The sequence below is a fragment of the Embiotoca jacksoni genome, unplaced genomic scaffold (assembly GCF_022577435.1).
Source record: "Embiotoca jacksoni isolate LCO1_2020_lvr unplaced genomic scaffold, fEmbJac1.0.p SCAF_7, whole genome shotgun sequence".
NCBI lineage: Eukaryota > Metazoa > Chordata > Actinopteri > Embiotocidae > Embiotoca > Embiotoca jacksoni.
The window spans coordinates 14,208,725-14,232,649 of NW_027185425.1; the positions used below are offsets into that span (position 1 = coordinate 14,208,725).

Below are 23,925 nucleotides of genomic sequence, written 5' to 3' on the forward strand. Positions count from 1 at the left end.
CATTTGGAGTACTACTCTAAAATCCTACTGGGACCTGTAGAAAAAAAAAAGGAAGTATGGTGGACTTTTATTTGTTTGTTATTATGTTGTTGTTGTTTTTTTTATGGAAGGCACACATTTGAATATCATTTTTTGTGTTTTAACACTTTAAAAATGTGTGATGGTTGTTTTTCTGGAGGTTATACTCTACATGGTTGGAGTGAATAATTCATGTGATTCCCCTTGAAGTGACATGTCCTGGTGAGCAAGAATAGCAGCAGAGTGCGATGTGACAGCTGCCTCTACGCCCACGTGTATTACGCCTGAATGCGGACCTACATAACAGAAATTGTTGAAACCCTTATCACTTCTATCCCGTTTAGTTTTGAGTCAGTATTTACTTATTTTGTGCAGTAAAGAATCAGCTGACTACCTTTTTCTGATAAAGGGCTGAGCCACTGGAGGGCGCCACAGGCTACTTTAAACGTCAAGCAACAGGGAAATTACCTTGTACCTCAATATTAACTGATGGCTCTCAAAATGGAAGAAAAAAAAAAGAAAAAACAACATGAATACCCAAAATTAAGATGAAGGACAATAAGGCCATGTTCACAGTTACACACCACATTTATTGCAACGACACCCCCCGGTGTCCCCACAAGTTTCTTCATCTACGAACTGTAATCTTTTAGGACAAAACAAGCTACTTTGTCTTCTATAAAGTTCATAAAAAATCCTTCTCTGTGACAGGCACATTCTCTTTATGTAGAACGAACATGGAGAAATTTGGCTTTTTCATCAGCTGTGCAAATACATGATCAGGAAATGAAAGACCACATCCATGACAGTTAAAAAAAAAAAAACAACAACAGTGAACCTATTTCCTGCAAGGCAAATCACTGGAGCAAAATATCTGTAGGAGTTAAAGAGACTGGATATTGTGGATTAAAATTAGGCAATAAATAATGAATCTTACAATAATAATTTAAGATCAATAACCAGTGTTGGGAGTAACGCTTTAAATGCATTACAGTAATTCCACGACTTTAGGCAGTAAAAAAAAAGAATGTAACACGTTTTTTTAAATCAAAATGACACAATTACAATTCCTGAAATTTAAGTGGGTTTATTACTTCTGTCTTGTGTATGAACAGTATTGGACAACTGCCCATTATAGCAGCCAAATGAAGCCTCAACATAGGATCTGTCAATCTCCGCAGGGACTGTGTTGCTTAGGTGGAGGTGGTGGGGGACACAGGGTTGTTCGGTCTGGAGAAAAACCCAGTATAGGTGGATCTGGTCTCGCAAGGGCAACCGCTGGTTCCCAGGACAACGGCCCTGGGCGGCAGCGGGCGCCACAAGCCTCAGGAGACCTGTACAAAGGCCACGGGGAGAGCAACGAAGGGAGAAAGGCCAAGAACCACCCTCTTTACATTACATTTAGCTGATGCTTTTATCCAAAGCGACTTACAACGCACCGATGGTACACCATCGGGAGCAATTTCTTTTAGGGTTCAGTGTCTTGCTCAAGGACACTTAGGCATGTGGACAGGAGGAACTGGGGATCGAGGCACCAACCTTCCGATTAGTGTGCAACCCACTCTACCGACTGAGCCACAGACTCCCTCTAAATTGAAAGAGGGGTAGGCAGACACTCAGTCGACACGTCTGTGGCACAACGCAAGAAGTGGACTGAGTGAGAGATCTTCAGCAGTCCGGTGAGAGAAGGCAGGGAGGCAACATGAAAATAACTCAGCTGCGTGTTAGAGTAATGCAAAAGTTAAGTTCCCAAGTATCTAATTACTTCTTATGTGCAGTTATGGGTAAAAGTAATTCTATTACTTTGAAGTGAAGTAAGCAGTGGCAGGAACAAATGACTAATCCTCAGTAATTTGCACGGCACTGTCGATCTCAGGGTGGCCACAGTTCATTGGACAGTAGAACAGTTCACGGGAAGGTTTCCTCCTCTGAGTGCAGTGGAAACAAACTCACAGTGTGTGACTGACATCACTGCAGACAGCCAGCTGTCTTCCAAGCATCTGTTTCTCCACCAAGTCCTCCACTCTGCCCACCTCCACCTCCACCTCGTCCACATCGTCAATAAAACTGGACCAATCTGCACCCCCGTTCGCACGCTCCACGGCCTCTGGTTGGCTGGAGGGGTGCTCGGGGTCATCGTGCGTGGTGGTCACACAGTTGCAGCTGTCGCAGATGCCGAAGCGCCGGAGTCCCGGCGAGACGCCCGATCCGGTGAAAGTTCGCCGGCAGCTCTTACATGATACTGGCCAGTAGTGTCTGTGGACCTGCGGACACAGGGAGTACGTGAATCATTGTGTCGGGACAGTGTTAACGTTTAGATCAGTACAGGTGAAGAGTAACAACATAGGAACCAAAAAGATTTACTGCACTCATTACCTAACTGAAAACAAAACACAATGGGAGGGAAAAAAAAAAAAAAAAAGAGCTGAATTAAACAGCATTCAATTACAGAATGAGACGGCTAATTATTGTTTACAACTAACTGCTGGCAATTACTGGCTTAAAGTGGTCTCGAGCAACCTATTCTATCTTCACGATGTATTGTTGACTATATAATTCTGCAGCATTGGCACAAATAATTTTTACTACACCATCTCTCATTACAATTTCTTCCAAACAAAATATACAAATAAAATACTCTGCTTTGAAAAATAAACTTGTGTCTGATGTGGTTTTCCAGAAATACGTTAAACTACCTGGTTAGACAAATTATGTAATTACGAAATATAAAAACATTTCATCCCTCCTGACAAAACACCAACAACTCGTGACAAAATTAATCTGTAAATTAATAAGAGTGATCTTACGAGATCTTATAGAACCATATAACCCTAGCAGAGCACTTCGCTCTCAGTACTCTGGTCTACTTGTGGTTCCTAGAGTTTCCAGAAGTAGAATGGGAGGCGGAGCTTCAGTTGTCAGGCTCCTCCCCTGTGGAACCAGCTCCCAGTTTGTGTTCGAGATTTCAGAAACCCTCTCGAGCTTTAAGATTAGACTCAAAACGTTCCTTTTTGATGAAGCCTATAGTTAGGGCTGGCTCAGGTAGACCTGAACCAACCCTTAGTTATGCTGTTATAGGCCGAGGCTGCTGGGGGACCTCGTTACACGCTGAGCTTCTTTTCTTTCCTCCTACTCTTTAACTGATTCATACCTCACCATCCCTTTTCTCTCCCATAGTTTCTTCTTATTGTCTGTTGTCTCCATGTCGCGTAGTTTCTGTTCTTTCTTTTGCAGATGTCCCGTCATGGAGCTGCATGTCTCTGCCCTGCACTTGCCGTCTCCACCAACAGTTCTTCTCTTCCATCTCTATGCTGTCCTTTTCTCTCTCTGCTCTCCTCGACCCTGAGCCTGGCTCTGTCGGAGGTTTCTTCCTGTTAAAGGGAGTTTTTCCTTCCCTCTGTTGGAGGTTTTTCTCCCTTAAAGAGGAGTTGTTTTTTTTCCCTCCTGGCTCATGTGGGAATTGTTGAATTGTTGGGTTTCTCTGTATAATATTGTAACGTCTTGCTGTAAGGACTTTAATGTGTTAAGTGCCATGAAATAACCTATGTTGTGATTTGGCGCTATAGAAATAAAGTTGAATTGAATTGAACACACACAGACTCCGTCTAAATAAAAACATACAAAGACTCTTCCTGCATTCTGGATTTTTCAGTCAGGAAAAGTACAGATTCTCTGATATGACTAATATTTATCTTAATAGTTTGATTACTGGACATACGTTGTTCAAAAGTGAATTTTCTTTTCTGTATCACAGTTGCCGACATTATTTGTAGTTGTTGTACTGGGTGTTCCATATCATCCTATTCTCTTAGCTAAACAGCCTCAGATTTTATACGGCTTGCACGTGAGAAAAGCAAATTAAGACTTTTCTAGATTCACTGAATGTAAACATTCTTGCTCACCTGTAGGCTGGCCATGAAATACTTACAAACATCAGTAATTCAAACGCATATTTTATCATATCATAATAAAAAAATAAAAATTTTTAAAAAGTTTCTTTTTTTTTTATGAGAATGATTTAACTGGGTTTTGGTTGAACTGACTGTTTGCAACCATCACACAAACAGTCTGTTCAAAACTTCAAAAAACTTCATAAAATAGCAAATGGTTTAATTCCTTCTTCTTTTACATTAGAAGCTAGCTTTTACATTGAGGCCTATGGTGCAACACATTTAAAAGCAGGCTGGCTACACTGCAGTTCAACCCCGCCGAGCTCTTACACTGAGGGCGTGGCTGCGAAGGTGCTCCTGCCGTGTGAACCTCTTGCCACACATGGGACAGGGGAAGGGCCTCTCTCCCGTGTGGCAACGTATGTGTCTCTTCATGATCCCTTTCTGCTTGGCGGTGTACAGACAGAAAGGACACTTGTGGAGTTTCACCGGCACTACCAAGCCATCAGCTGCAGGGGGAGAAAGAGGCCAACAAATCAAACTTGGTTTTGATTTCTAGCAGAGGTGTTTTTCTTGAAGCCAGCAGGGACATAAATGTCATCCTCGTCCATTTGCATGGGGTTAGATTATTCCTGATAATTACCTGTGTCGTCTCCAAGCCAATCAGCCTGGATCTCCATCATAGATGATCCCACAAACCCTAAGCCTTCATCCATTCTGCTTCCTCCTGGGCTGCTACCTAATGTTTGGCTGAAGCGCTGCCCTCCTCTGTCCCCCAGCGGACTTTGGCCTTCACCTCTGGCCAGCATCTCCATCAGCTGCCTGGCATTATAGGAAGGGCTATATCCCAGGGGCGAGCGTTCGTTGGAGGGAGAAGGACTTGGGAGAAGTAGCCTGCCATGATGGCTATTGTGAAGAGAAGGACCGGGAGACGACGACACGTCTTTAGTGTCTGGGGACTCCATAAGCTCCTCGTCGGGGTCGTACTCTATCTTAGGGTTCAGTAACTCTGGAGTCAGAGCAGACAATGGGGAGGATGACAGATTCGTCTGATCCATGTGCGACTTCTGTCCTTCCCTGCCAGATACAAACTCCTCCCTGCAAGGGTAAGCGTTGTCCATGTCCCTGCCGGAGGACGGAGGGGTGGTGACGGCGATGGATAAGGGAGTTCTCGCCGAAGTCACGGACTCCGGACCTAAATCTGACCCTCCGTCGGCCTCTGCGACCTGCGAATGAGGCTCTGCGCCCCCCGCACCACCGGAGATGGTTGCAGCAGGAGTGCCACTGTCTGCCGGACCCGTCGCTCCATCCTCTGCCTGGTTCTCTTTCACCGTGTTACTCTCCTTCTCCTTGCTGCAAATCTCTAAAGATGAGCGGATGTAGCCTTTGCAGAAGTTCACCAGGTCAGTCATCTGCAGGTAGCTGGCCGCCGACATCACCTCGATGACATTACTCCTGTTCAGGGCCAAGCGGCCCGAGTAGAGGAAGTCCAGGATTAGAGAGAAGGCGTCCGCTGTTACAATGTCCAACGAGGCTGTGCTGTAGCGCTGTCCACTGTCCTGAAAAGAGATGTGTTCAAAAGTTTAACACAGTTGGGACTGTATTTAATCGAAAATACAAATGAGCCGCGATGCAATTTGCTCAGTTTTAAGTGATTTTCTTGCGTTAAAATTGGGAGACTTGGCAAAAATGATAAATTGAAGGAATTATTTTTTTTTTTAAGCTACTACCTAATAGTTTCATATGTAACCACTTCCTATGATAGAGCACACATACAGAACACATGAGCTACATCTTCTGTAACAATAATTGCTTTAAATGCTTTTTAAATCATAATAATAATAATTCAACACACTATATGCACAAAACAAAGTGCAACCTCAACTAATTTAACACAAACTTAATTCTCCTGATAAGACTACATTTCCCCCTAAAAAACATCACATCCAGTTATTCTGGGTTTCCGGTTCATTTCCGGTCAACCAGCATTGCTTTGTTTTAATGAGAGCAGAGGCTGACTGTGTTCACTTTGTCGATGAAGCAAAATTGTTTTCCTTTTCTTTTTTAACAATCTTTGGTTTACTTCATTTTAGCTCCAGTACATCCAGACGTGGGAAATTCATTCATTTCTTATATATTGCTTTAGTGCTTCCATAGAAAGTGATCTGGCTCCTTTATGTTCACCAGTAATCCTTGATAACACAATAATAAATATTTGATCTTAGCCAAGTGTTAAATGTAATCCAAGTTGCCCTTCTCCCCTTGAAAGGTTAACCTTTATTAATGTTTTGCCACACAAAGTAGTAGCAGCGGTTTAAGTGCCTTGCTCAAGGGCACGTCAGCCTTGGCTGCAGAGGGAAGTGTTGCTCTTTCAATAACTCGGGACCACATTGATTGTTTCAGACGAAGCGACCCTCCAGGACCAGGACCAGGACCGACCCCCCCGACCTCCCCTTCCCGGTGCCCCGTCTGCTCCCGGAGGTACAACCGGAGGTGGACGGGTATCCTCACCTGCAGGTAGTGAACCAGGAGAGCCCGGAAGTAGCCGCTGCCCGCGAACAGCACGTTGCGGTGAGCCTTGAAGACGCGACCCTCCACGAGGACGCTGCAGTCACAGAAGAAGTCCCGCTTGCGCTGCTCGTTGAGCTCGAAGAGCAGCTTGGGCAGGTAGCAGGGCACCTCCATGTCTCCACCTGGGCTGGAGGGCATCGGGGGGGAGGGGAGGGGGGGATAACAAAAAAAAAAGCTTCTGACAAACACGTGATGTAAAACGACCTGACCACTTCCGAGCCGCCTGTCACGTCGTGTCACATTGTTTACGTTAAACAACAAGTCATTACTGCACTTTTTTTTTTTTAAAAAGACTCACCACGGAGGTGTTTCGGCTAGTACGCATGAGGTTTGTGAACGCACCGGCCAGTTGTGGCCAGAGGTTGAATCTTTCCCCACAAAGCGGAGGGTTTAGGGGATTAAACGTGCGCGCATTAAACCAGACAGCTGAGCTCGCTGCGCTTTGATCGCGGGCTAGCGTGTGTTGTTAGCACTCAGCGGCTAGTTGGCGGGACTTTATGAAACTAAACAGCTGACAGACGGGACAGAGCGCACGTCACGGAGGACGCTAAACAACCGGTTGAATAAACGGCCACGTGTACTCACCTGTGTCGTCACTTTAACCTGTCCTTTACCACAGCACAAAGACGGCGATTAGCGAGGCTCATTGTCCCGTGCCCACAACTTCCGCTTTCGCAAAACAGTGACGTGTTGTATTCACCCAATCAGCAGCCGACGGGGGCGTGGCCCTTCTCTGCAAGTACCGTAAATTGTTCTTTATGGAGCTTTTAGAATCAAACAAGCGCACTTTTTAAACCCAATTCGGTTTCGGTAAATCTGTTCTTTGGATGTGGAGTCATTTTGTAACGTACCTTGCCGAAATAGCAGGATTATGTAGGCCTAAATTTAAGTGTTTCTCCAACACTATGCATTAAGTTTGCAGTTCATAAATGCATCTGTGAATTCTTTGAAATCACCCGGCATTATGGTAGTACTAGTTGCAAACTAACTAAATCAACTTTCAATTATCTCTACATTGACAAGTTTATAGTAGTAAAAAAAACAACGTAAAACAAATAATCACCTCAGAGAGCTCACTAAAATTGTAGCACTATTGTCTCACATGATTTTACACCTCGGAGAAAACAGTTCACTCAAACCTCCCTCCATCAAAAACAGTATTTTTGACACAGTTTAAATTATGTCTGCCTTTCTCCTTTGCAGAGGCTCATTTATGCAGATGATGACAGTGATGATGGTGATAATGATGTTTTGGGGGGGGAAGAACCTCCGAGTGTCAGCTTCCTTCTCATACCGAGCCCAGCATGCCGCTGCACGACCACAGGCGGCTCGCGCCTGCCCACATTGTCTGCTCAAGAATACTTGTTTATTTGCCTTCCATTTTGGAGAGAAAATAGCTCCTTTTTTTTTTATTTTCGGACACAGTAAGAGTAAACAAGTAGTTCCTTGAGCACTGCACCACACCCTCGCAGCACAATCCACAGCTCTTAGAAGTGTTTTTACACTGATGGGTGCCGACCAGGCAACTTATTTGTTTCAGATATTTTCCCATGGCAAACAGGGCGAATACAAAGGCTTCGTGGTGGCCCAGAGAAACCACAGGGTAGGCGTACATGAGCCTCCACACTCACCCTTTTCTTGAAATTGAAATTTATGGCAGCTCATAAAAACTCTATTCATGCTTATAAGCACTAAATATAAACCAGTAGGGTTTCACTCAGGTCTCGTAAACTTGACCTAACGGAGAGTTGCATCCGGCTGCAGCCAAGGCCAACTGTCGGTTGACCCTGACTGCCTGACCCTAACACGGGTCTATCCCAAAACAAAGCTGACTTGGGTTGAACTCTAAGGTAGCTCTGGTTGCTGACCTTCTTCTCGCTGTGACTCAGGGAAACACAAGGCCTTTGTTTTGGTCATCTGTTGACTCCGGGCAGGAAACTCCCTCTTTACAGACCGTTCACAGCCAAGCAGCCACACTGGAGTGCCTTGACTGTGTAGCAGTTTAATGCCGGTTTACACTCAGCGACGCCATAGGACCAAATAACAGCCCTGATTTATGACTGGATTTTGGCTCACGGCTGTGATTATGATGGCGAATGATTTACTGATCGAAGCCCAGACAAAAAGTAAATAGATGTAGCGATGGCTGTTATGTAAGGTTGCATCCAGACTCGGGACCTCATTCATTGTGTGTGTTAGCCGCTCGGAGACCCACGGCTGGCACAGAGGGCTCCAGCAGCACCCCTCTGGGTCCCTGTGGTCTGCGCCTCAGCACATAACAGCCACTTAGGCCAGCATTTTCCCAGGCTGAGACAACACACCACGGTGGCAGCGCGAGCCACAGAGAGGGCCTGATTAAAGAGTAGGGACAATGGAGGGAGAGAGAGCTGGGGACCGTGGTGGCATTTTCCATCTCCGCCGCTGTCTCCTGGGGGGACCAAGTATGTGCCGTGAAACGTTTGAATTATCCCAGAATCTCTGGAATTCAGACAGAGGCACCGCGGAGAGGACCCTCGACCGGGGATCAAAGAGCTCTGAGAGGAGTGCGGTGGACTGGTGGTGAAGTCGAGTACATATGGGAGCATGAGTGTGTGTGTGTGTGTGTGTGTCTGTGTTTGCGTCTGTGTGCTTGTGTGTGTCAGAAAACTAACTTGAAAAAGATAAAGACAATGTTTGAATTTGAATCATATTTTCTTTCATGGCTTCATGTCTACAGATGTGTTCAAAAAAAGAAATGTTTGACCTCTGAGGAGGCAGTGATCATTGAACAATGAAATACAATATGTGGTGCGTTTGTACGTGTGTGTGTTGCTGTCCTTTTATCCCTCATAGGAGCAGATAATGCAATCATAGCCAATCATTGGGAGTCTAATACAGTGGGCGCCCCTCTTTAGTTTGGAGACACCACTCTCTGTGGTGGCAGAGAAAGAGGAAGAGAAGAGCGAGAGGGGGAAACCTCGTCTCTCTCTTTTTGTCTATCTCTCTCTGTAATTATCACTTAATGCTCTCCGGTAATATGGAGAGCATTTTGCTTCGTCCTTTCTTCCCTCGCTGAAGAGGAAGTGTATGAGTCTGAAATAAATCTGCCAGCCTTTTTATTATTGTATATTTAGCACCAGAACAGAGTAGTAAATGGAGCCGTCCCACACCACAAGCTTCCGGTAACACAGGGCCTCGGCGCAGGCTGGCTGTCTTTGCCACAGCCAAGTCCGAAGATCAAAGCCTGCGTGTACTATATACGGTTAGCTAGTCGTCCCCAAGCTTTGACCTCAACCCAGTTTTCATGTCTGAGAAAGACATGATTGTGTGTTGAGTGTTTTTGCACGAGCTGCACATAGACTGAAAAGAATTAGTTCACTGTACAAGTATGCCTTCAACAAGCCAGTTGTGCATGAACATCTGTCGTGCGTAGATTTATGAAAGAGCTTCTGCATCCATCCAAGCTTCGTCACAGCATTTTCTGGTGTTTGTTTGATGTCAAAACAGACAATATCGCATATTTACATAAACATATGAACTAAGTGTTGCTAAGGAGTTATCTCATGAGCAGAGTTAGCATCACATGTGTTTTTTCTACAGTATATCTGTAAAACTTGTACTTGTGCCCTGCTTTAGTTGCAACTGTGTAAGAGGAAAACTCAATTAATTGTGATTTAATTCAAAAGATGTATCCAAACATTTCGTTTTTAAGATGATAACAGAGGAAGATTACAAAAAGTTGTGATTATAATCTTTAGCAACTTTACAATAATCAGTGAACTTCCCATCAGGTTAGTTGTAACACTGTAGCGGAAAAAGTTCAAATTAGTGTCAAACAAGTGAACAGACAAGGGAGGAATAGCAAACTAATTGTAACCAATGAGCAAATAATTAGTCAAAAGTAACAATAAAACAGTTGAAACAGCACACGGAAAAAGAAAAAACTGTTGGAATAGCTGGCAAATATAATAAATCTGCAGTTCAAACACTTTCTCTTGAAGTTATGAATACACACTTCAATGATGGATGATGTAAGAGTTGGAAAAACTTTGCTTTAAATGAGGTTTTAATGGTACAAACACTTCTTCTCAAGGAGAGAGTACATATGTAAAGTTGACAAAACAAATCTAAATTGACAATTACATTCTATGTTAAAGAAAATGCAATAATGACTACTTTCATATGATTAATAGTGTAAAATAACACCCAATTTAATCCCTTCTTAAAAAACATATTTAGAACCTGGTTGAACTGATGGCAGGGCTGTGGGTATGTTTCTTCTATTCAACAGCGGGTCATATCAGTTTCTCATGTTTTAAATTTTTTTTTATGCAAGTTTATAGATCAGCTGTCTTGATCCAATTTTGTATTGGATCAAGTCTCGTGGTTCTATTGAACGTCTGAGTTTGGCGTCACAAAGTAAAAAAAAAAAACGCAGACAGAAATCTAGATTCAGCGTTGAGTGCATCTCTTACTTTAGTTCAAGTAATTTCCAATAATAAAAAGCCACTACCATGACCAATAAAAGTGGTCCCAGCTCCCTGGAGACATGAAAACGATCTCCGTCATCACCCACATCCTTCCTCCATCAAAGTCTCCCTTTCTTTCCCTGCACACTCACCATAATCCCCTTCCAGGAACGTTAAAAATGACCCCGAGGTGCAGTGGCGGCAGGTTTTTATGCTGGTTTTTAAGGGCTTACGCTTGCTCTTCCGAGCTGCCGTCACAGCGAGGTGTCGGCAGGATGCCTGGCTGATAAGGCCAGGCAACCTGAGGTGTAACGTTATACGAGGGATTTAGGGAAGTGAGATGCTGTCAGGGAGGCAGCAGCCTGCGAATGTTTGGGGCAGCGTGGTGCAGGGATGGAGCGCCATCTCCAGGGTTTACAACTCTGCCAGACCTCCTGTGAACAAATCCACAATCCAATCCATCTAAATCTCTAAATCAGAGCAGCTCTTTTCTGTCTTGAATGAATGCTTTTCATTGGTCTTTTACACCCAATGCCTGTCCTCTAGATGAAAGCTGATCGAGGAATTAAGCATGACTCCACGCAATAAAAATTAGTCCCCTCCATAAAGTTGAGTGATAGTCAGCTTGCAAGTCAAAATGTTTCAATAAAACTAGTTTTACAGCAGCTAATATTAGCTTGAGTCTTAAACCCCACCACCCCACCACCACCCGTCCCAATCAGGCACAGTGGCATGCCTGGCTGAGGGGGCAGTGTGGATTAGCCCAGAACTCTTTCATTTCTTCACTTTCCCCTCTATTTTTTTTTCCTCCTCCTCCTCCTCTTTCCCTGTGGCTCGTAAAAGATTGCGTCCTGCGTGTGATGTGGCAGAGGAGTGCAGTCAGAATGAACTGATTACGGACGAGGGCCAACGTGCCTTTGAGTCATGGCACAGAGCGACATTCCTCACGTGCTTAAAAATAGTAACAGTTGGCTGTTTTCAGGTTTGTTTTTCTCATCGGAGGACTTTTGGGCATCCTCTCAAATCATAACCAGACTTTTTTTCTGCCATCAACAGCAGCACCCGTCCCCCCGTCCCGTCCCGTCCCGTCCCCCTCCCCCTCCCCCTTCCACCTCCTCTTCCCTCCTTAATTTTCTTTCATTTTGTTATTGGTTAGTTTGTTTAATCTTGTGAAGAAAATTGGCTCAGCGTGGGAAAGGCAGGATTCTTTTGGAGGATAGTTTTTGTTGTTTTAGAGTTTTGCACATTGCTGTTGTTTTGGTTTTTTTTCCTGCGCAGGAAGAAAAAACTGCCAGTTTGTGCCAAAACCTCATGAAGTACAGATAAAAAGGAGCTGAGTGAGAGGGAGGCCGCAACACCATGACAAAGATATGGGCTGTCTAAGCAAAGAGCTTTACAAATGACGATCTCCAGGGGGAAACACGGAGGGGGGAGACAACAGAAGGGGGGAAAGGGAGGCAAAGAGGAGAAACAAATGTGGATGGATCGGTGGGAGGAGGAGAGAGGAGATGGGTATTGGGGGGGAAATAACGCAGAGCAGTGAAGGGGGGCGGAGGGTGAGAGGGGGAAACATTCCCCCTTGGCCACATTAAAGGCATAAAAAAGAAAACAAACAGAAAAACATGTCTGACATAAAGAGGCTGGTTTCCGCGGCGACAGCACAATGGCCGCCTGTGGCTCTCGGGGCCCTCGCCGTCCCGTCTGGGGCCCGGCACCAGCGAAAGTCACCGCAGTCACAGGGCCCATCAGCATGTGTGTGTGTGTGTGTGTGTGTGTGTGTGTGTGTGTGTGTGTGTGTGTGTGTGTGTGTGTGTGTGTGTGTGTGTGTGTGTGTGTGTGTGTGTGTGAAACATGGTGAATGTCATCACAGGCCCAGTGCTGTGGGAACCGCCATGAAAGGGACCCCACTCGGAAGGCACAAAAGCTCCTTTCTGCTTCTTCTTCTCGGCTTTTAGCCTCTTTATTTATCTTTGCAGAGGGGGAGCCGGATGAGGAGGGAGGACTCTCTCTCTCTCTCTCTCTCCCTGGTCTCTGTCTAGGTCTCTCGCTCCCTGACAGACAGCGTGACCCATTGCTGCAGCCCTCCTGCCCTCTTGACACCTCAAACCACAGCAGCTACGATTTCAAACATATATACGTTCTGTGTCTAACAGGGTTTCTCTACAAGTTTATTCACACCTCGTATCGGCTCAGTCACGACATAAAAACACAATGCGGCTCCAAAGACAGTCTGTAGGAACAAACCTGACGTTCCCAGGAACGCCTCGTATATTCAGGTGATTCCGAGTGAATCGCGAAGACGGCCAGACAGCCAGTGCCGCAGGTTCCAGGCATTCCTCATGTGTCTGAGGGGCAGATAATTCCCTCATGGGTCCAGCCTGGACAGTGCCAAGCCACTCCAGTGCCAGTTCCCATGCCAATCCAATCTTGATTCCAGTGACTGAGCGGCCCGGCCACAGGCGGACTATTATAACGGCCTCATAGCAATAAGGATTCAACTGATTTTGAGGGCATATGTCACTAGCGCTTGCATACAGCACGGCACCATGCGAGGCTTCTTTGACCACATTTGGCCCTTCACAAATCCTCCACACAGCCTCCAGATTATGAACAAACATTACTTTTGCTTAATGCTGTTTGATGACATCCATCATTTTTTTGGAATACCTTGCAAGATAAAAGACATTTAGTTGTACAAACGCCACTGCAGTTTATTCATTTCCAAATATTTTAATTGGAGCATTCTCAAACTTCATATTGCTTTATCATGTTATAGTGTTTATAACTTTTGTGAGTAAGTTACAGCACCTCATCAATATCAGCATCTGTGTTACATGCATTTTTGTGACAACTCGTGCGCGCGCATCTGCGACTTTACCATGGAATTGGCACCACTGACTCACGGAGGAGCTGACCGAAAACACATGAAGAAGCAACAACAACAAAAACAAAACTAACACACGTGACAAGAAGTAACGAAGGGCGACCATGGAGCTTCACCATTACTTGTCAAATGATGTGTCAATTTGGAAAATAGAAAGAAGTTACTGGGGTGGGGAGTGAAGGTTGCCTTGTTGCCGGCGGGTTTTCATTGTGCTGTTGGCAGGTGGAATAGTTACTCACAGAAGTCACTGCTTCCTCCCGCTCCGCGCACGTAGCCGAGCTGCGCTCACTTTGTGCGCAACAGGAGCAGTTTCTGAACTTTTTGATTGCACCTCGTATTCGGACGTTGCGCATTGTTATAAACTGTTGTGTTTTCAACTCGGTCTGTTTCACAGACTTTTTACAACACTCGTGAAAGTAGGGAATAGTGGCACACAAAAAAGAGCAATCAATGTCAATGCAGCTTTTCTTAAAATATTACGGCTGATGCATTTCAGCCTGAGGTTTCATCAGAGCACGAGTCGAAGCAGTAATAACAAAGTTTGTGGTTAGAAATATTTCACAAATTCTAGGATACACACTTGATGACAGTTGTTTTTTTCCCCCTTTATTTTGATATTAGGCAACAACCTCTAATCACTTGTTTCTGCAGTGAATTAGAGGATTTTCTTTTTCATCGAGTTACTGAAAGATTAAATAGCTTTTTATTAATCAGAAAAAAATCTCATCTATCGATCTAGTCTTAAGCAAAAACAACTTTGTAAATAATTCGTTAATAAAAAGCTGCCATTTTGTAAATGATGTGACTGCCTTTACCAGCTTCATAGCTTCTTTTCTAATTGTACCTTTTCTAATGATGTCCTTCTCTTTTATCTTGATAAAATGGGTTTTGTGTCTCATGTAAATCATTTAAAATGTCCTTGCTGTTGGAAGGTACTGTACAATTGACTTTATTTGGGTCCTTTTTTATAGATTACATCTATACACTCTTGCGTTTAAAATTGCACTGAAAAGAATGTATCTTCGATTGTTCTGATGTTCAACAGTTGACCATTTTTCTCTTCCAACAGGCCTAAATTATTTGAGTGTCTTCTTACAGTGGAGTATCTACATTTTTTTGGGGGGGGGGGGGGGTGGGGGGAGTTGGTTTCCAGTTGCTGAAAAACAGTACAAATAATCAAAGTTAGCCGCGCAGCCAGACATATCTGATCAGTTATTCAGTCTGACGTGAACGCGAAGAAAAAGTCACAAACAAAATATCCTGCTGAGCCGGTTCCATCTCACAGACTTTCAAACAATAGCAATAGTCATGCATCAGAAACAATAATTGCGGCCGAGTGTTTGTGCCTTATAAATTGTGGTGTCCTGTCCTGTCCACATTCGTGTGAGGGAGCTCCGTGTGTGTGTGTGTATGAATCAGTTGACGGCCTCGTGTGTGTGTGTGTGTGTGTGTGTGTGTGTGTGTGTGTGTGTGTGTGTGTGTGTGTGTGTCCTTGAGCGTTCACACGTTCATATTTTGAGTCGCACATGTGTGCGTGTGCGCAAATTGTAAAAGTATGAGCTTGTTAATTTCAATAAGGGACTTTGCCGTGTTGTGGTTTGGTGGGATGGGAGGGAGAGGACTTGAAGTGGCCGACCAAGATCGCCAGAAATCTGAAAGAATTCCATCCCATCATCCAGTGCCAGTTCTCTTTCCCTCTCTCGCTTTTCTCTCTTATGTTCGTCACCCTCCCTTCACACACACACACACACACACACACACACACACACACACACACACACACACACACACACACACACAAATCCTGGTCATGAAACCATTTTCATAATTAATGTATTTATTTATTCATTCATCTTCTTAATTACTTTCCACTTCTTGTAATGCTTTTAATGCAGCTTGCCTCATCCTAAAATAGCTGGGAGATGTGGCCGGCCGTGTACAGAGTGATTTCATTAAAAAAAAAAAAAAAAAAAAAAAAAAAAAGCTGAAAGGAAAATTTAATCTTTGAAGAGAAGGAGAGAAATGGGTGGGTGGGTGATAAAAATAACAACAGAGAAGACTGAAGCCTGACTTCATAGATGTCTTTTTCCTTTCAGGCTCCTTTTTTTCTGATGCTGAAATGAGATCCAGATCTGAATTAAGGAATGATTGGTAATGAAAGGATATGTGGATTGGAGGAGGAGGAGGAGGAGGAGGAGGAGGAGGAGGAAGGGGGGGGGGGGTGTTTGGAGGGACAGAAAATCGTATTCGTCTTTTCTGTTCGTCCTGACTCATATTCCTCCCACACTGCGAGCCCCCCGGTGACGGTCATACTGATTACTGACACTTGGGTATTACAAACACACGCACATGCACATGTTTTCTGTTAGTTTACTGCTTTACACATATGACAAACTGCCGGCGGATGAGGTTTAGTCGTAGCCAATGTACGCACGGTAAAGACGAAAAGCTAGAAAAACATTAAAAGTAAGACACAAATGAAAATACACCGGATTTTAGGAGCTGATTAAGACTTACAGGCCCACGACCATGTTAAAAAAAAAAAAAAAAGACAGTTTACTTGTTTAAAAAAAGTATACACAAAGATCTTGCCCTCATGCATTGTGGTGTGTTTAAAGTAACACACCCTTCCAGTCTGCCGGGCAGGAAGAGACGCTCTCAGCTGGGCATTGTGTGCAAGGGGGCATGCCACTTGGCCTCGCTCCGTCCTTTCACATACACATATGCAACACACTGCTGGGTCAGTCAGGCATCGCTCCTAACAACCGGCGCCTGGCTCGCATGTTTCCATGGCAATCTGCACCAGCAATCTTCCCACGGTGGCAGCGGAACCGAGCGCTAAGTGTTGCAAGGAGCTGCGTGTGTGTGTGTGTGTGTGTGTGTGTGTGTGTGTGTGTGTGTGTGTGTGAGAGAGAGAGAGAGAGAGAGGGCTATCTTGTCCAGTGAAGAGCCCAGATGTTCAGACACTCACTGGGCTGATTCTTCTCTTGACCCCTCGGTACCTGCCCTCATCTCCGCACACACCGGCGGCCACCAGATGACGTCATTGATTAAAAAAGTTTGGAGGACGGTGGGTACGAATGTCTTTGCTCGTGTTTTAACCTTGTGTTTTCGTTGTAGTTTTTTTCCTTTGGGGAAAAATAAAGTTTAGTGTTTTTTTTGTATCTATATCAGCAGAATTTCCGAATGTCATTTACTCCAAAATGTATATCAAAAGTTGTCTTTTTTCTCAAATGCTAACATTTAGTCGTTGCAACCAACAGTGGCGTCACCCATTGGTTTGTGAACCTCAAGTTCGGATTTTGTCAGGCGCCATTTTGCTATCTTGGAGCCAGAAGTGACCGTATTTGGACGAGCTGGGGGGGAACGAGTGGTGGATCTGACTTGATCTGACTGGAAACTTGACAAGATTTTGCCCCGCCCACCTATAGCGTACACCCGACTGCACCACAGGCCTGTCAATCAAACAGACACACCCCCCTCCCCCCAAACATACATCTTTTTGAGGACTAATATCTAATTAATGATGAGATTATTTTCAAATGGACCACCAGAAAACTAAAAAGAAGCAGGGACTTTAGCGAATGACACAATTTTAACTGTACTGACTTCATATTTCATGAGAGAAAGTTGAATGGGAGTCTATGGAGCTCAAGGCTTTTTGGAGTCAATCCCTAGTGGCCTTTAATACTATTGCAGTTTCAGGCACTTTCACATCAACCTCGTTTTTTCAGTCGATGGTGGCATGGTTAGTGAACCCTGTGATCAAATTTGAAATTGTTTCGAAATGAAATGAAAACTGTCAAATAGTATAGCTGGCAGTTTAGTAAGCCATTTTACAGTAAAATGTTTAATAATGAACACATTCCCTATTTAAAGAACAATACAAAATGTGAAGTATAAATGTGCAGATATGCATGATTTTCTGATTTGTATCAGTTGTGCAGCTGATTATTGACCACTGCCTTAGAGGTCACAAGCTAGCCAACGTGGTTTCACTCTCTGCCGTTTGTCTCACTCTCTCACACACACACACACACACACACACACACGCACGCACACACACACACACACACACACACACACACACAAAAAGGTCACCTGTGTGACTGTGTGAGGGTCAAGCCTCGTGCATCGCTGAAAACACTCCGCTGCGGACGATGGAGAGATTTCACGCTTCATAATTCCCACACACTCCTCGCACCTCCCGTCCTCCCGTCCTCCCTCCCCACCTCCCGTCCTCCCTCCCCACCTCCCGTCCTCCCTCCCCACCTCCCGTCCTCCCTCCCCCCCCTCCCTCCCTCCGCCATTGTTCCACAAAGCAGCATAATTAAAGGAGAGAGAAAGGAGGACAGAGAGAAGGCAGGAAGGAGAGCAGGATGAGATTGGAGGCTAATTGACTGAGGATGACTGAGCAAAGGGGGTTGGAAAGATGGGGCCGGGTGGGGTGGAGGGAGGGGAGGAGGGTGAAGAGCCAGGGAAGGGCAGATTAAAGGGAGGGAGGAGGGACAGGGACAGGAGGCGGGGGAGCCAAAACTGGCAACCCTGCCCCAACTGCCAAAGTCCTATTTTGTCATTGGGTGGCTGTGACAGAGAGAGAGAGCCAAGGGAGAAATAACAGAGAAAAAGAGAGAGAGAGACGCTGATTGGATGCCAGTGATAGAGTAAAAGACTAAAGCAGCTCGTGAATTTTCTTACTTGTCATGGGCCCTTGGGGGTTGATCAAGTGGCACCACTGACTCACAGAGGAGTGGACAGAAAACACATGAAGAAGCAACAACAACAACACCACCAACAACAAAAAAACAAACGCAAGTGACAAGAAGTAACTAAGGACAACAAGGCTTTTATAAGTACCAGCGTAAGAGACGCGGAGAGTGAGGGGCACGCAGGGTGAGTGCTGCGCTCTACAGTGTGTTGCCTTCACGCAGCAGCGAGAGCGACCAACGACATCACGCGGATCCATCACTCCATCGTCCACACATCCATCTACCCATCCATCATCATCATCATCATCTGTCCAGCCGGCGAGGAAGAGGCTGAGCAATGAAGAGACCTCACGACTACAGCTCCCCGGACTCGGACACAGACGAGTTTATTGACGTGGGACAAGAAGACAGCTACTGGTGAGCATCCGACCAACCTCCGCACCTGAGACTGGAACAGGAGTCCTCCAATCAGGAGCCCTTTAGGGGGACGTCACATAGTTTACAGCTGCATGGAGCAGCCGAAGACAAATTTACTCTGAACATAATAGCTTTAAACAAAAAAAATTGTTGAAAGACAGTGAGGAAAGTGTTAAATCCTAGATGTGTGTGTGGTTTAAAAGGACAAGAAACATTTTGGATTCCTATTATTTAAAGTTTTTCCATTTAAATCAAAGCTTCTGAAATAATTTCATCAATAAAAAAACGTTCCAATAAACCTGAGCTGCCAGTTTAAAACTGACGTCTTAACTGAGTTTCAGGCCCAGACGAGCAAAATCTCTCTTGTTTAGAAACATATTCATCGTTCCTTTTCTCTGTTTCTTCTTTTTGTTACTTTTGCATGTGCATGTCAGGCAGTGCAGTTGTCGGTAACAAAAACTGCATGCATGACATGCATTACAATAAGTATAAGCTACAAATTATGTGCGGCCTGTCATGTGTGAAAGAGTGACAGTATGACAGGGCCTGAAGGCATGAGCAGAAGTTTCTGAATGTGTTTTGTTTTAAATTAAATTGTCGATATTTAATCTGAAAATATCTTCAGATCAAGTTCATTGCGAGTCAGAGTTCAAAATGTATTCATGACAGAATCTGGTGTAGGAAAATCTATTCTTTAAAACATTTCCTGTTCTGGAAGTCTTTGATGTCACATAAAACAAAACAAAAAGTAAACTGTCAAATTAACACTGAAGCAACAGAGAGGGACGACCTCCACATTAAATATATCCTCTAGCATTTCTTAGGAACATTTGATGCACACAGTGTGTGAATGAATGCAGTGAGCTGATTTAAGAAGTTTATTACTCGGTCAAAAATACTGCTATTTCAAAAGGTTTCCAGCTTCATTGTGTTACAGTTTTGATCTTGCAGAGGAAACTTTGGTATTCCGTGTTTTTGTTCATCATTCATATAACTGAAAATATGTAGCTTCAGACGCTGGGAACTTCAAACCAAAAGGCGTAACGTATGCTACAAATGGAAAGACTTTTAGAAAGAGGAACTTTGAATGCAAATGTGATCCACAAGTTATTAAACTGCAGTGCATTGCATGTAACTTGTTTCAAATGTCTGATGAACAGTAAAATGACTCTGCACTCTCTTTAAAAGTCATTAGATCCTTTTGTTGTTTAGGTGAATTAGTGGAAAGGAAAAACAGACATCTGGATTAAAAGGAAAAGGAAAATTCATCAAAGTGTGTTTGTAACTGCGCATCTACAGCATACAAAAAACACATTCACAGCAGTGCTGGTTACATCACACAGCACTGAGCAAGCCAGTAACACTTAAGACGGTTTCGTGGTGACATGCAAACAGAAGACAGCGCTGCCTTTTCAAGTCAGCCTCATCAAACGTAAACCTAAACAAAAACACACAGCTAAATTGGCAGCCTTCATGTTAAAATCTAATAGAAACACAATAAGTCTCTGGTGGGGCAGTTTGAAGGGAACTCCAAGCTGTCAGGGTCTTTCAGGCCTGTAAAATGAGAGTTCGCAAACAAACACAATCCATATTGAGTGACTGTACTCGGAGGAGCTCTGATCCCATGCTGCATGTTGGAGCCCCATGCGAGTGAAAGCATTGCCCCGCGGCTATATAATCATCTTTCTAAAAGTGCTTTCGCTCAGATGGAAAGGAGAACAGCATGTCATTTTACTGAGACTAATGTCCAGAAACGCATTAAAACAAAAGAAAACAATCTCATCTTCCCTCCTCTCCCGGGCACTCCTCTGTCTTTCTTGGCCCAAAAAACTAATTCGATTGAAGGGAGCTGATGTGCCATCCTGCCTCTGTGTCGTATTAAGCAGGGTAATAATAACAATATGCAGCAGAATCAAAGTTACCATGTCTTCTCTCTGTGCCAATGTAATCCTCCACATCGCCCTCATGCCTTCTTCTTCTTCTTTTACTTGATCTCCATGGTGCAGCCCAGTCACCGGGTCCATGTCTCCAGGCAGCGCCTCACAGATTCTGGCCCGAAAGAAGAGAAGAGGGGTGAGTGGATTACAGCTTTGGATCTTAATCCTTTTAGTCCCGTCTCTGAGCTCGGCTCTTAATGTCCCGCTGCTCCTCTTGTTTTGAAGATCATAGAGAAGAGACGCAGAGACAGGATCAACCACAGCTTGTCGGAGCTCCGGAGACTGGTGCCCAGTGCTTTTGAAAAACAGGTAACTACAGTAAAGATAATTAGAATTGTTGCATCATTAGACAATAAAATCGAGCAGTAAAACAGCTCCATAAAACGTGGCTCTTTTTTTTAAATTTTGTTGCAGGGTTCATCGAAGTTGGAGAAAGCAGAGATTCTGCAAATGACGGTGGACCACCTCAAACTGCTGCATGCCATGGGAGGGAAAGGTGACACCGCTGAGTTTGTTGCTTGTTAAAGATGAACTTCTTCTGGTTGTCATCCATTTTCTATGGAACATGAACACAAAAGAAACAGGAATGAATTTAAAAAGCAGACAACTAGTTCATTATTGTCTTCTTTTTGTTTTTGGACAAGAGTAAGAAAAACATGGCATCCATGGTATGTTGCATTCCATGACTTTTATTCAGTGCATGACTAAACTCTGCTCCTCTCTCAGGTTACTTCGATGCACGAGCTCTGGCCGTCGACTACAGGACCCTGGGCTTCAGGGAGTGTGTAGGAGAGGTAGTGCGGTACCTCAGCTCACTGGAGGGGGAATCCCCGGACCCTGTTGGAGCTCGCCTGGTCTCCCACCTCTCCCACTGCGCGAGTGAGCTCGACCCTCTTCTCCTGCAGACCCCCCCTGCCTCCACCCTGCCCTTCCCTCCGTGGCCATGGGCGTCCTTCCCTCAGATCTCCGCGACTTCGCCGGCCTCCTCCTCACCTCCTTTCCCCAGCGGGCGGAGGGACCTGGCCCTGCTGGGCAGCTACCCGTCGCCCGCCTCCCTCCGCCTCGCCCCTCTGGCAGGGTGCCAGCAGGGTCTACCGTCCCTCCTCGCGCCGACAGCTCTGGCCGCCGTCCACAGGTTACCCTCCCTCACAGCGTCTCCGGCCATGGCCACCTCCAGACCGACCCACCCGTCTCCCCACAGCACCACCAGGGCCTCGCCTCTACCTCTCACCACCCATTCCTCTTCCTCTCCTTCTACCTCCTCCTCTTCTTCTACTTCATCATCCTCTGCCCCTCCGCAAGTCTCTTTCAGGCCCTTTGCACCCCTGGGATCTCCCACACCGCAGCGCAGGAGCTTGAGCGGATCAGCCAAGGCGGCCCAGGGATGGGGGACTGAGATCGGAGCTTTCTGAGGCCCAACTCCACTTTTGTTTTCCAAATGAACTCTGTATCGTGGACATGGACCTCCCCATGTGCACTATGTTGCAACTATGGAGACGTGTTGAACTTGTAATGATTGTCTCTACTTTTGAGGGATTTTAAAAGCCATATCAGACTGTGGGTGAAGTTTCAGATGATCACAATCATATAAAATGGAATCATGACGGAAAGAGAAGGAGTAGATTTATATAAATCCATGTTCACGATGTTGCCTGACAAACACACATTAAAAAAAAGAAGTGTCCAACAGAGCCATATATACAGCTCAACAGAGTGGGGTTGAGTTTTTACTGATCTTTGAACTGTGATGTTTCTTATTTTCCAAAACATTTATTCGTTACATTTTCCACTTCTGAGGAATGTTTGAAAAAAAAAAAATCTCTATAAAGACTAAGTGCCTTTACCTCTGTTCATGTTTGCACTGGGTTTTTTTTTCTCAGACATGTAATTGCAGCTGTATCATCCGTCAATGTAAATGGCAAAAAAAAAAGAAAGAAAGAAAGAAAGAAAGAAAAACCGACGTGATACTCATTTATCCGTATTACTCATGTCTGCAAACACTGCCTGCATGTTCCCCAGCCGTAACCCCCTCGGTATCTAAGCTGTCTCCAGTGATGGCTGATGGGAGCCGCGGTCTGCGGCGGCAGAGGATAAACATGGTGGGAGATGGTGATGTTTTTGGGATGCCGCGGCGAAGCAAACAGACCCGTCGCTTTACCCTCTAATTGTCAGTCCCCTGTAATTAGCGTCGCCCTCGTATCAGTCCACGCATCTTCCTCTCCTCCGCTGTCTCTCTGCCGTTCTTTCTCTCCAATCTTGCGGTGCGCCAGCGGATATCTTCCTCTCCCTGTTTGTCTGCGCCACTGTCTCCTCAACAATGGACAGACAGGAGAGAAGAAGGCGAGAGAGACTTGAGAGACAGAGAGACAGAGAGAGAGGGAGAGAGAGAGAGGGGGAAAACAAAGAAGAAAGATCTGAAGGGCTGTGGTCGAGTGACTGATTCGGCGTAGACGTTCAATAACAGGGTGGGAGGGAGGGAGGCGGGGGGGGGGGGTGAAGGGGAGATGAGAGGGACGGTGAGGGTTTAAAAGGACAGGAAGAGGATCTAGTGTGAATCACGGAGAGTCGGCCGGTGCGCACAGGGGCGCGCGAGAACCCCCCCCCCCCCCCCCCCCCCCGGGACGATGATGAACGACAGTAGACGAGTTGTTTCCCGAGGAGATCAGCGTAATTGTGCCGTGCTTCACCAAAACTGCTCAGCGGGGACGAGGGAGCGGAGAAGAGCCTTGTGTGTGTTTACTGCTGGAGGACGCTTTGATCTACTTCAGGATGCAATGTCTGTGGTCTGCGGACCAAAAATGTGTGTGTTCCGCAAAGTGCATATTGTTTATTTGAGTGAGTGTGCGAGTGTGTGCTTAAGCCAGTCCCATGTGCTCTCCTCCCCTGTGTGTGTGTGTGTGTGTGTGTGTGCGTGCGTGCGCGCGCGCGCGCGAGTGTGTGTGTGTGTGTGTGTGTGTGTGTGTGTGTGTGTGTGTGCTCTTTGCTGAGTGTTTTGTTTATGCAGTGTGCACACACGTTGCGTCTGTGTGTGTGTGTGTGTGTGTGTGTGTG

The 23,925-nt window shown here is 45.3% G+C and overlaps 2 protein-coding genes across 5 annotated transcripts; one reads left to right on the plus strand and one right to left on the minus strand.

Annotated features, from left to right (window-relative positions):
- Nucleotides 1-587: 587 nt before the first annotated feature.
- Nucleotides 588-21,115, minus strand: zbtb8b (zinc finger and BTB domain containing 8B). 4 transcript variants are annotated; one of them, XM_069175902.1, is made up of 5 exons: nucleotides 20,860-21,115; nucleotides 6,420-6,606; nucleotides 4,552-5,467; nucleotides 4,239-4,417; nucleotides 588-2,282 (listed from the first exon to the last, which is right to left on the minus strand). In XM_069175902.1, exons 2-5 carry the CDS (start codon nucleotides 6,591-6,593, stop codon nucleotides 1,968-1,970), a joined length of 1,584 nt encoding a protein of 527 aa, XP_069032003.1. In that variant the 5' UTR covers nucleotides 6,594-6,606; nucleotides 20,860-21,115; the 3' UTR covers nucleotides 588-1,967. The 4 variants fall into 4 exon arrangements, with proteins under 4 accessions (XP_069032003.1, XP_069032005.1, XP_069032004.1 ...); XM_069175904.1 differs by lacking the exon at nucleotides 20,860-21,115 and adding an exon at nucleotides 7,065-7,141 and having other exon boundaries at nucleotides 6,420-6,601; XM_069175903.1 differs by lacking the exon at nucleotides 20,860-21,115 and adding an exon at nucleotides 7,065-7,141.
- Nucleotides 18,415-22,725, plus strand: heyl (hes related family bHLH transcription factor with YRPW motif like). Its single transcript, XM_069175906.1, has 5 exons — nucleotides 18,415-18,937; nucleotides 20,944-21,010; nucleotides 21,100-21,183; nucleotides 21,289-21,370; nucleotides 21,601-22,725. Exons 1-5 carry the CDS (start codon nucleotides 18,858-18,860, stop codon nucleotides 22,284-22,286), a joined length of 999 nt encoding a protein of 332 aa, XP_069032007.1. The 5' UTR covers nucleotides 18,415-18,857; the 3' UTR covers nucleotides 22,287-22,725.
- Nucleotides 22,726-23,925: the final 1,200 nt, after the last annotated feature.

Coding starts and splice junctions, on each gene's coding strand:
- zbtb8b (XM_069175902.1), bottom strand. CDS start 6,593: ATGGAGGTGCCCTGCTACCTGCCCAAGCTGCTCTTCGAGCTCAACGAG. Junction 4,418..4,551: donor TTGGCTTGGAGACGACACAG/GTAATTATCAGG, acceptor CTCCCCCTGCAG/CTGATGGCTTGGTAGTGCCG. Junction 2,283..4,238: donor TTCGCAGCCACGCCCTCAGT/GTAAGAGCTCGG, acceptor CTGTGTCCGCAG/GTCCACAGACACTACTGGCC.
- heyl (XM_069175906.1), top strand. CDS start 18,858: ATGAAGAGACCTCACGACTACAGCTCCCCGGACTCGGACACAGACGAG. Junction 18,938..20,943: donor GGACAAGAAGACAGCTACTG/GTGAGCATCCGA, acceptor TCCATGGTGCAG/CCCAGTCACCGGGTCCATGT. Junction 21,371..21,600: donor GCATGCCATGGGAGGGAAAG/GTGACACCGCTG, acceptor CTCCTCTCTCAG/GTTACTTCGATGCACGAGCT.